This window comes from Lissotriton helveticus, chromosome 3_1 (genome assembly GCF_964261635.1).
Source record: "Lissotriton helveticus chromosome 3_1, aLisHel1.1, whole genome shotgun sequence".
Classification (NCBI taxonomy): Eukaryota; Metazoa; Chordata; class Amphibia; order Caudata; family Salamandridae; genus Lissotriton; species Lissotriton helveticus.
In genome coordinates, this window is record NC_136061.1 from 176,187,588 (window position 1) to 176,200,020 (window position 12,433).

The 12,433-nt window shown below is 45.4% G+C and overlaps 1 protein-coding gene across 4 annotated transcripts in view; it reads right to left on the bottom strand.

Moving 5' to 3' along the window:
* Nucleotides 1-12,433, bottom strand: part of ABHD11 (abhydrolase domain containing 11) — a 149,895-nt gene that overhangs the window by 117,093 nt on the left and 20,369 nt on the right. For all 4 annotated transcript variants that reach the window (XM_078679504.1, XM_078679507.1, XM_078679506.1 and 1 more), the window contains exon 2: nt 2,341-2,476. In XM_078679504.1, coding sequence (XP_078535630.1) covers nt 2,341-2,476 — 136 coding nt within the window. The remainder of the gene's footprint in view (nt 1-2,340; nt 2,477-12,433) is intronic.

Here is a 12,433-nt window from a genome sequence, read left to right on the forward strand (position 1 = left end):
ACAGTTTCTTAACAAAATCTTTATCTCGCCATCCACCCAGCACCCTTTCTTCTACAGCCACACACCACCATAAATCAGAGATTGCCACGTCGGACCACCATGTGCAGCATCTTAACATCACTGGGAAGTTCTGTGCACGTTCCCACCAAGCAGTATCATAGCAGTTGGTTATCCAGATTGTTTTTGTTTTTCGAGGCACTCAACATGCAAACACCCACCCCGCATCCTCAACGCACACATAACTGTAAGAAAGAGATAAACAGCTCAGCTTGTGTTTCCGTAAGGGAATCGTTGGGTGAGTCGGAGTTCCAGACCGGTTTTAACTTTATTAAAAAACTAAGCTTGCCAAAGAACACAAGGCTTTCTGCTCCCTCCCTACCCAGCCAGGCATTGTGTGCTGCTCCTCGATGGGGTTTGTGTGATTGGCACATGCGCTGTGAAAACACTCCCAGGCGCTTCCAAAACACCCCCTCATAAAGGTGTCATGGGGACATACATCCGTTATTTCACATTTGTATGACATCTCCTGTCCCAGCTGTTACACAAAAAAACCTCTGTCAGGCATGTTTGCCAAGGCAGCGGGCACTCCCCCTCGACCAGCCTCCCAGTCACGGGCGCACACATGCCACAATGTGGAGAGCCAGCCCAAAAACATGCACCAGACTGACTACTCGTACTGTTTATGCGGAGGACTCATTTTTTTTTACCAACGAATGACGTTTCATATTTGAACCCGTCTCCCTGCTAAAGTGTCCCTAAAGCCAACTCACGATGATGACTCAAGGCATTGTCCCCTGGGTTCTCCACAAAGACGAAAGCCCTCAGTTGCCTAATAGTTACCTAGTTATCTGCATGTTTCAGAAATATGTTGTTGCAGAAATAATATTGACCTATCTACTGATGGGACTGTTTTAGCTTGAGAAAGTTAAAAAAAATAAGTTTCTACATTTTGCCTAACAAAGGGGGTTTCTGTGTCCACCACAGCAGGAGTTAACATATGTCAGGAACGTAACCAAACACAGACAAGCAGATAAACACATAGTAGTAACTTAGTAACACACAGAAAGCACAGACACTCGCACATATAAAAACACTCATAGAAACAAGTATAGAAGACACACAAACACCATACACACCCAAGCACCAAAGATACACAGGCACACAATGGTACGCAATATATTTATATATACAATAAACACAAGTATGCAAGAACACATACAAGCACATATACGGACTCACAAGCACGCATACAAGACTCAGGCACACACAAACACACACAGAACGGCACCAAAACGCAGGTCAGCACACACATATGCTACCACATTTACAGTATGGGCATATAATTATTCCCCGCGTTTCTCTTTAGCAAAAAGGACGCACAGCACCAAAGCCAGTGCAGTGTATATCCCTGCCCAGCTCTCTGGGTGCAGCAGGACGCACTGCATGCAGGCCAGTCCAAGTCACAACAAGCATTGGCATAGCCAATAGGTCTCGCCTTTGGGACCTTATAAGTGTTTAGTCATGCAACTGTTGATGTTGCACCAAGGATATTGTGCTGCATAACTATATACTTATAAGGTCCCAAAAGCGAGACCTATTGGCTATGCCAATGCTTGTTTAAGAGTAAGCAGTGGTTCCTGGATCACTGCCTGCTCTTAACCCCTTCCATGCTCATGACGGAACGGTTCCGTCATCAGCGTTGGTGCTCCGGTGCTGATGACGGAACATTTCCGTCATGAGCCAATACGGTTTTAAACCCTTCAACACTGCAGCGAAATTCGCGCAGCACTGAAGAGGTTAAAAATGCTTTTGCATGCATTCACAAAGAGGAAGGGGTCTCTTGAGGACCCCTTCCCATTTGCGAATGGGTTACCACCAGTTAGAGTATGGTGGTAAAATGGGAATGTTTTGCGACAATATGCAAAACATTTGAACATATCACTCCGAGTTGCTATTAGGAAGGGATGCCCTTAACATGCCCCTTCCTAATACCGAATCGCTAACCTATTTTGCGATTCGGTAATAGGTTACTCAATCGCAAAATTGGTTTTGGTACATAGGAAAATACTTTTTTTTGTTTTGCAAATAGCCCTTTTCTGTGAATCGGTCCATTTGAGACCTTAAAAAGGTGCGTGCATGTGGCACTAAGTCCCTGGGAACTGAATATTTCTCTCTGGAGTGATGTAGCATAAAGCAGTGATACCTAGTTTCTGCTACATTGAAATCTGCAAGATTTATGTGAATCACAGACTCCCCACTTGTATCAATCCTCCCACAGAAGTCACAACTATCCTCCCCTGCCACAAGCAATATCCTCAGTCACACACACACAGCTCTCACCTTTCTGCCAGTTTTTTGCACCAAGGCTTTGGCAATGGACTGGAAGTTGGATTTACTGCCAAAAAGGCCATGGAGAAACACGAGGGGTACCTCATTGACTCTTCCATCAAACAGGTCATACGCCAGTGTCACTGTACTGCAAAAAACAATCACACAAAAAAACAATTACGAAAGAGAAAAAAATTCAACATTTTACATAAAAGAAGGAATCAATGACATATTTTGTACAACATATTTAAATACTGCATAATAAAAGAAGAGCAGAAGTGTTCAATATCACACATTCAAATACATTACCAAGAACGGCTGCCAAAGGAGTAAAAAGTGTAATTGACCGAAACAATTCCTCAGTGTCTTGGGCGCAAAATTGTAATAGATTCTAGTGTACAATATGAGAATCAGCATTAAAACAAAATTTTACAGGACTGGTGTGGCCCTATTCACAAAAATGTGCAAGACGGTCGTGCACATATTGTAATAACACAGAGCTGAGACCTTGTTAAATTTCAATGTTAATGCTGTCCCACTATCCACAAAGTAGACCGCACAAAGACGCTGCTGGGCCAATCCCCTAACAAATATTTAGGCATGGGGATGTGTTACATAAGAATCTGGACGGAAAATTGTTCAAATGTTTAGGACTGGCAGAAACAGAGACCTACTTGGGGCGTCCTTAGGAGGGCAAACCTCTGGCCCGCGAACATCCACCATATTTTTCTGTGAAAAAAATATTGAGACCTATTGTTTGACTGTGCACTTAGATTTTGTCTAACTTAATAGATCTAATCAATTCTGCTGAAGGTTTACTCAGGAGAGTGAATCACCCATTTCGTAGTGAGCGTGAGGTTCAAGGATTTCTTCGGAATTTGGGAGGGGTTAGGCTGGATGTGAAAAAAGTGAGAGGTATGTGGGTAGTTAAGCGCACAGAATTTCTTGCTAGTAAATTTTTATATTTTGCCTGGGCTTACCAAACCAAGGCAGGGATGGTGCTGCAGTGATATACAGTACTGTGCCAAAGTAATAAAAAGAGAATATTATGGTTTCTGGGGGATAACAGACAAACACTGGAAATGAGCAAGGAGGCCTGTGATCGCGACTGCTGGACACAGCTGGACTGCGTGCTGGCCTGAGGGCTCAGCAGGTGGAAGAATGTGAGGACACCACAACCTGGGCCACGTCTTAGAGGTTGTATCTGATTTCATAGAAAAACTATTTAATCGAATACCGAGAACTTGTTTCATCTAGAATGAATGGCATTTACCTTTTCGTGTACACGGACTCATAAAATGTCTTTTTAGTCGAAACTGGCCTTTAAATGTAAATGTAATGGCTGACGGTCTTACTTTCAGAAATAGTTTTATCAGAGATATTTATTTCAGCACTTTACTTAAGGGGCCACTATTTCATATTTATATATTTTACAGTGTCAAACAATTATTTCAGGTGCTTTTAATTTGTTGACCAATCACCTCCCATAAAAACAATCAATCACTGAGCCCTCACAACCCCTAAACACCCTGCCCACCCCTCTTACCACACCTTAACTACACACATTCCTGAAGCCTAAAAGCCCTTTCTACCCCAGAAATCTAACATCCCTGAACCATAAAAGCACACACTACCCCTAGCTCCACCCATCCCTGAACACTAAAAATCCCACCACTTTTAAATTGCAGTCATCCATGACCCATAATAACTCCTCATCACCATAAACTACTCATCTCTGAACCCTTGAAGCCTGTTTCTACATCTAAACTGAACGCATCCCTGAATCCTCAAAACCTCTCACCTCCCTAAACTCCACCCCATCCTGACCCCTAAAAACTCACCACTCCAGCTGCTACCCATAATTTAACCTTAAAAGCCCTCATCAGACCTAAACTCCACTCATCCATGAACCCTAACACCCCTCAACACCCTTACACTCAACCCATCACTGCAACCTAAAGACACCTCACACATGTAAACACCAGTCATCCGTGAACCCCAAAAAAAACACACTACCCCTACAATCCACCCTGCTCCGAACCCTAAAAACCCCTTTCTATGTTCAAACTCCAATTATTCCTAACCTCCTAAAAATCCCTCTTCATTATAAATTTGGTGGATACATGCACGTTACACTTCTGGAGTAAATTTACACTCTGCATTTCGGAATACTCAAAAAGTAGTAAACTTACTCAAAAGTGTATATTTCTCAAAAGTGTAAGTTAGCTTTGTGAATCAGGCCCTATGTCTGCCCATGGATGAGCAAGGTTTTTGGCTTGAGCCGACGAACCAAAGTACGAATCAAGCCATTGGAAAAAATTTCATATGCACACATGTCATGTAATAATGTAAGACTTCATAATACAAAAATAGTTTAATTCTGTCATGTTTAAAAATGTTTAATGTTTTACATAATATTCTATAACTGTATTGAGTGATATTTATTAAAATTGTTAGCCTCTAAACATGAACACAGAAAGATTCAAGAATGCTGCCGCCTCAATTCGTTGTCAGGACCGGAGGCGAGGATTATGCTTTACTTTCTTCTCTTTTATCACTCGCAGCCATTTTAAAAATACAAAACAAACTACTATTCCCATGAACCCGTGGGAATACAACAACAGTTAGACAACCAATGGGCAACTGAGTCCATGTAACAGCCAATCAGGGACCCTCATGCTCCAATATAGTCCTTCACTTGTGTCCCCGCATCCTCTTTCTTCGCTGCACGCAGCCGAGATAAGGTCATTCCTCACTACTTCTATTTATTGTGTTTGTGCTGAGACAGTGCATCTGTGCCAACTTATGATTATTGCTGTCTTCAGAATTGGTTTTGTGGGCCGAGGGACTGCTCTGTGCTCCCTTCATGGCTGAAGGCTTGGTGCAGCTCCACAGTGCGGGCCTCCGTGCGCTAGGTGGCACATGCATAGGCGCATCTGCGACGCGTAACTTTCAATTTCCTCACAACGGGATTGGAGTCGCGCGCCGACACCCTGTAGCAAAGTAATGCCTGGAGAGTGACGCCCCGATCTGGGCCTGTAGCCAGTGTTGGGCCTCTAATGATTTTGTTCTGACACCTTGCTCGTCAGGGTCTGTACCCGCATAATACACAGCAGCTTGTGACGCCCTGGGGCGGGCACGTTTTCATCTAATCGACTGCGCAACCGATAGGCGGCCAGTGAGGCCCACAAAAAAGGAGTTAGCATAACGCCCAGCAAACTCGTGTATGTTTCATACTGCTGTGGGACTACCAAGGTGTACCTACATATTTTAGTGCGCAATGTGGAAACACATGCTCCCAGGCAGTATTCCTCCTAGACATTCTCAGCACCAGGGGAGGGTGTCCCGGTGGGGCACAGACCCACTGCAGTGAAACTCTGCTCCCACAAATACTGTTGGCTGTCCCCCTAGTCTCTACATCGCAGAGCTTTGCCTGCATACACCTGTTGCCTTCCCTCCTTTAACTTGCCACAGGTTGCTTATAGTGCTTGCTACAGTTCCTCTGCCAGTACTATGGAAGTCTTAGAAGACATTCAGAGAGAGGAGGAACCTCTTGTGTTCATCCCGTGGGAAAATGACCTCTATGATGCTGAGGAAACCTCAATATAAAGTAGCTAAAGACACGAGGTTCCATGAAACAACACCTATTATGAACTCAGCCAAACCTGCCTCAGTGCTCCTGGCCCCTACTGAGCCTTCCTAATCACCATATTCCGAGGATGTCCCAGCTAAACACCGCTGCCAAGATCTGGGTGATCACAACACCTTTGAGTGTCTGAAACATGAGTTCTTGAACTAGGATTCCCCTTCTCCCCACCCCCAGCCCACCCTGGGATCTGGCTGGATCTAGTTCCGATCCTTCTTCACCAATATCCCAGGACCCAGATGATCTCCATGGGGAGACGGATGTGGAGGAAGACCTTGGCTCTCCTCCTCCCTCCCACCTCCCTCTGATCCGTCAAGACCGGTCGCAGGGTCTGATGTGCTAGACCCTGACGACATTATCCATCCTAGGTTCGCTGAATGTGGCCCATCTGAGAAGGTTGCGAATTATGTGGAGGCTCGCATTCGCAAACCCCTTGAAAAGAAGGCCCGTAGCCACCTCCGGGCAGTATGTCCCTGCCCTTCCCTAGATGGGAAGGTGGTCCTAATGCCAGAATTAGACTCTACAATGGCCACCTGCTTAGCCAAATTAATAAAAAATGCCAAAAAAGGGAGCAAATAGGTCCTTGAGGGCGTGCCAAGATATGTTACCTGACGCCATTGGCCAATTGACCAAAATATTTGAAGATGCCAAGGCCTTGGGATACCTCATCTCCCTTGAGTTGCTTTCTGGGTGGGCATAGCACTATACTTTTCCTAGGAAATACGAATTGCACGTTGTCTACAGAGCATCGCTCATTTTTAATAAAGGTGGAACTGAAGTTAGGAGACTTGACAGTCTCAAAGGCAAGCTCTGTGGCCCAAGGAGGTCTCTTTGGGGAACCGTTAATAAAGGAATTTGGCAAGTTTATTAACATATTCACACCTTTTGACAAAGCCCAATGATCCATCAAAGGAGTATTTCACCCCCGGGTTTACCATGTGGACGCTAGAGGCAGGGGCTGCTTGTCCGGCCATGTATTCTCACAGTATCCTCCACGAGGGCAAGGCTTCAGGCAAGGCTCCTACCAGGATCCATCCAGACATTTCTATCCTACCGAAGGACAGCGCTTCTGAGGCAGAGGGAAAGGATTCAACGCTGCTTCTAATTCCGGTGAGTGTCCTCCATTCTACCCTTCTAAGAGTAGGGGGGCCATCTGGTGAATTTGGCCCACGTCCGGAGCTCTATCACCACAGATACTTGGTTTTGCAGATGATTAAGGGTTTTCAAATAGAGTTCTATGGTTCCCCTCGACAAGAACAGCTTCCGAGACCCATTTAGTTTTCCTCACAAAAAGCAGCACCGATAGATGCGGAGGTCTCAGCCCTCCTAGAGAAAGGAGCTATCTGCCCCTTGGTTCCTCATCCACGAGGTTTCATCAGCAACCTTTTTCTCGTCAACAAGGCCTATGAAGGACAGAGGCCAGTCATCAAATTGCATGAATGCAACAAGTGGCTAGTCTATCGCCACTTCAATATGGAGGGAATACACCGCCTTTGGGATATCTTGCGCCCCTCAGATTGGATGGTACATCTGGACCTGAAAGATGCATACCTGGCAATCCCGATTTTTTCCCCTCACAGGAAATTTCTCCAATTTACCTGGCACCACCAAGCATACAAATTTTCCACTCTGCCCTTTGGGCTCTGCTCCGCCCCTTAGTGCTTCACAAAGGTTTTCAAACTGACAATGGAGTACATGCATCTTATGGTCTACGTCAGGGGTCTCCAACCCTTTCTGTATTAAGAGATATTCAATGGAAATCATCCCGAACTACTAATATTAGTGATGTAATAGTGACCACTCTATCTAAGACTGTCAGCAGTGATCACATCATAGTATGAGGCAGGGTTTCCAGCACTAATGTAAAAAAATTCTTTGAGAATGTGAAATGACTGTACATGGGTAATATATAATAGCTATAGCTGTAATCCCCATGAGTATTAAACCACCCAAACTCAATAATAGCTTTAAAAACATTTTAAAAATCCATCTAATTTTTTTCAAACATCAGCTTATTAGTTCTGAAAATAGGCCCATTTTCATCTTGAGAACATTCTTTTAAATGTTAAAATACATATGATAATTCAGTCAAGCAAAAGCTTCTATATTAGTAGGCTGGGCTTAACACTGAAAAGCTACTCACAGGTATCTGGAGAGCTACTGGTAGCTCAGGAGCTACTCGCTGGAGACACCTGGTCTACCTAGATGACATGCTCCTGTTGGCTCAGTGCCCACGACAATTGTCGATTAAGCTTCAGATGGCAGTTACCTTTCACAGAATCTCGGCTTTGTTATCAATGACAAGAAATCTCTGTTGGTTCCCTCTCAGATGGCAACTTTCTTGGGTTTCGACCAATGCCACGCTGAGCCTCCCAGCTTGGAAATTCATGAAGATCCGTCACAAATTATTAAAAAATTTGGCCAGAACATATGGTTCACTAAGAAAAATCGCCCGCCTGGTGGGTTCCTTTCATCCTCAATCCAAGTGATCTTCCTGAGGCCCCTGCATTATCGGGCCCTACAGCGCCTGAAGGCTTCTCATTTACACAAACGTCTCACTCCCAAAAGGTTACTCTCTCGTCAGAGGCGAGAGACAAGATAAGCTTGTGGCTGTCCCTTATGGATGAATATAATGGAAGGGCGATCTTTGGCTCGGCCCTAGACCTGATCAAAGAGTCAGACGCCAGCGAATCAGGATGGGGCGCAAGTAGAGTTTTCCACAGGAGGTTTTGGGTCTCCTCACAGGGTCCTTTGTGGTCTGATGTTGTGCCCGGGACAGAATTCAGTTGTGTGTTCTCTTGAAGATGGACAACATATCAGCAGTTCGGTATACCAACCACCTGGGGGACACACAACCAAAAACTCTCCCTGACCTGGCGTCCAGCTTCTGGCAATACTGCCTAGACCTCCAAATTTCGGTTACAGCTGATTATCTCCAGGGTCAGGGGAATCAGGTGACAGACTGGCACAAAGCACTGCCCGGCCAGGTTTCAGAAGAAACGTGGCTCAGCCAGATCCTTTTCCGGATTGCCCCTGATGAGTCATCAGACTGTCAGTTACGGATTTACAGAATTGCAAACATTTTATATGCAGATATGAAGTCTAACCAAGAGTTAATGAAGTAATTGACGAAAATAAATATCGAAGAACTTCTCAACTTGCGTTAAGAATTGAGGATTACTGAAAAAGAAACCCTCCTGTTTCAATATTAAGTGTGACCGAAGTCAACAGATGGACACCCGTCTCTGACAAATAGTTCTTTTATAGCATGGCACACGGGTCACTGACGTGATTCCTGTCTTTGGAAACTCCACCCAGAGGTTTTTGCCATGATCCAGAGCACAAGGGCTCCTTTTTCGATCAACTTGTTGGTGTCCAGGCTGGACCATCAACTGCCCAGCTTGTTAGCTGGAGACCGGACCCATAGGAAGTTGCCACAGATGATGAGGGCTGTTAGCCTGAAACTGGTCCCAGGATGCTTGTTTCCGGTCCAGGGAAGACATGGCTTGGAAGTTCAGTCTGGAATCCATCATCATTCTTTAGCTCACTTCGCCACCCCAGTCCAGATCCAGTTATATGCAAATCAGTCGTGACCCTGAGCCTAATAGGAACAGTCCAGCCCAAACTGCCAAGCTAGGTCTTTCTAGGACCGGAAAGAAGCATCCTGGGACCAGTTTCTGGGTAACTAGGATAAAAATCAAGACATTTATTGATTTTAATAATTTTTACTTATTGTTACAAACCAGTTATACAAGTGAGATTAGTTTGTGGAAAACTAGCACCAATCATTAAAATAGAAGTAGTGTGTGTGCAAATTTGTATGTTAAAGCCACACCTGCTCAGTTTGGTAAAGGTCACTTGAAGCAGTTGCATCGGACTTGAGAAAGACCTATTTTGGTGCTGCAGCATCATGAAAAAAATGTCAATGTTTTTGCATCAGAATCAAGAGGCACCGCTAGTAACAGATGTAGAAACGTCATAGTCACAGGAGACTTCAATTTTCACTGGGACAAAGATAGGAAACAGCCAGCAGCCAACACCCTAGAGACAACCATGTCTTCTCTAGGATTCAGGCAGCTTGTGAATGCCCCCACCCATATAAAAGGCCACACCCTGGATTTGATATGGACCACACATCTCAGGGTGGTACTAGTCGGAATCCTTCCTTGTATGTGGTCAGACCACCATCTGATCTACTGTGACATCCCTTTGGACACCATACCCTCACGTCCAGTACCTAAGACCAGACTGACCCGTCAGTGGAAAAACATAGACCAAGATACACTGACTACATCACTTAGAGGAATTGCCCAGCCAATAATGCTTAATCAAGATGTAGATCAGGATTGTAAAGACATGATGGACTATCTGGTAAAGGCCATTGATCAAATAGCCCCTGAGAAACTTCAGACAAAAAATAGTGGGAAAAAGGGAGCCCCTTGGTTCACACCTGCCTTGAGGGACCAAAGGAAGGCCCTGCGTAACATAGAGAGAAACTGGAGGAGGAATAAGGATATAGCCACTTGCGAACAATACAAAACGGCGTTCCGTAGTTACAAAAAATCTATCCAGACAACTAAAGCCGCATTCTACGAGGTCCGTATAAATAAGGCGAATAATGTTCAAAAGGAAACGTTCAAAATCCTGAAAGAACTAACAAAAAGAGCCCAAGATGCAGAAAGCAGCATACACTGTGACACCTTCCAGAAATATTTTCTGGATAAGGTTGATATTATCAGGCGCGAAATAAAAAGCACGGGGTGCAGTTTAACTGAGCAGCATATCGATCTAAAGCCAACGGTTAGCTGCTTATTATCACTTCCCCCCATGGATCCACTAACCCTTGAGTCACTGATGAGAAAGACAAAATCTGGCTCTCCAGCGGATCCATGCCCCCCAAGCATCTTTTGCTTGGCAGGCCCAATTCTAGAGAACCATATTCTAGCCACACTTAATAAATCCCTGAGTACTGGCAGGCTCCCAACTGGCTTCAAGGAAGCTCGTGTAAGACCGCTGTTAAAAAAAGTGGGGGTAGATCCCAATGCCTTAAAAAATTATCGACCCATATCCCAGCTGCCCTTCCTGTCTAAAGTACTCGAACAGCATGTACTAAAATCTCTGTCAAGCTATCTGGAGTCTAACCATCTACTCCATGAGAGGCAGGCAGGCTTTCGTGCACACCACAGCACCGAGTTGGTCATGCTCTCGGTGCTGGATGAGCTCAGAAGGATGGCTGACAGTAAAAGACCGAGCGCCCTGATTTTGTTAGACCTATCGGCGGCGTTCGATACTGTCAGCCATCCCATCCTGCTGAACAGGCTGGCTGGGTTCGGGATCCAGGGTCTAGCCCTTCGGTGGCTGGAATCATTTCTATCTGGGAGAACGCAGAGAATCCAGATGGGAGATAGTGTATCAGGAGTGGGAAGCCTGACTTGTGGCGTCCCCCAGGGCTCAGCACTATCCCCACTCCTGTTTAACATATATCTACAGCCCCTGATTAACACACTAGCGGGAATGGGCTGCCGGGTATTCAATTATGCTGATGACACACAGCTGCTGCTGGGCATAGATGATACAGCACATGCCCAGTTGCACGCGCAAGATATACTCAGATACACGGTCCACTGGATGTCCATCAACCAGCTCAAAATCAACCCGGAAAAGACAGAGGTGCTGATAATACCATCTAAGTGCTCCTCCTGGAGCGATATGTACTGGCCCCAGGAGCTGGGCCCAACCCCACAGCCAGCAGCCACGGTCAAAAGTCTGGGTATTAAATTGGACAGGGGCCTCTCAATGACCAACCAGGTTTCCACCGTGGTTGGCACTTGTACAGGTCTTCTAAGACAGTTGCGTAAACTAGTCCCTCTTCTCTCCCAGTCGATGCTACGCACAGTGGTCTCGGCCACCATAGTGTCAAGACTCGACTATGGCAATGCGCTCTACCTAGGCCTGCCAAAAATATTAACAAACAGACTTCAGGTAGTCTTAAACGACGCCGCGAGACTTATCTTCAATCTCCCGCGGAGAACGCATGCCTCTCCACTATTAAAAAGTCTACATTGGCTACCAACTGGACAGAGGTCTGTTTTCAAAGGCCTGTGCATAGCCCACAAAGCCATTTACGGGAAGGCCCGACCTATATCAAGGAACGGATCGAGATATATAGACCGGAAAGAAATCTCAGGTCCTCTGATGCCAAACTCCTTGTATGTCCTCGTTTTAAGCTGGCCACAATGGGAGGGAGATCTTTTTCGGTTTTATTACCGAACCTTTGGAATGCCCTGCCTGAAACACTCCGAAAGGAGGAGAATCTACTCCGCTTCAGGAAAGCCTTGAAGACCAGCTTGTTCAGAACAGCACTCAGTCCAGCTTAGGCACTCCACCCTTTCTTTTTCTCGGATGTTATGTTCTGTGGTCAAAGCGCCCTGAGACCTGTAGGTGACCCGGCGCTATATA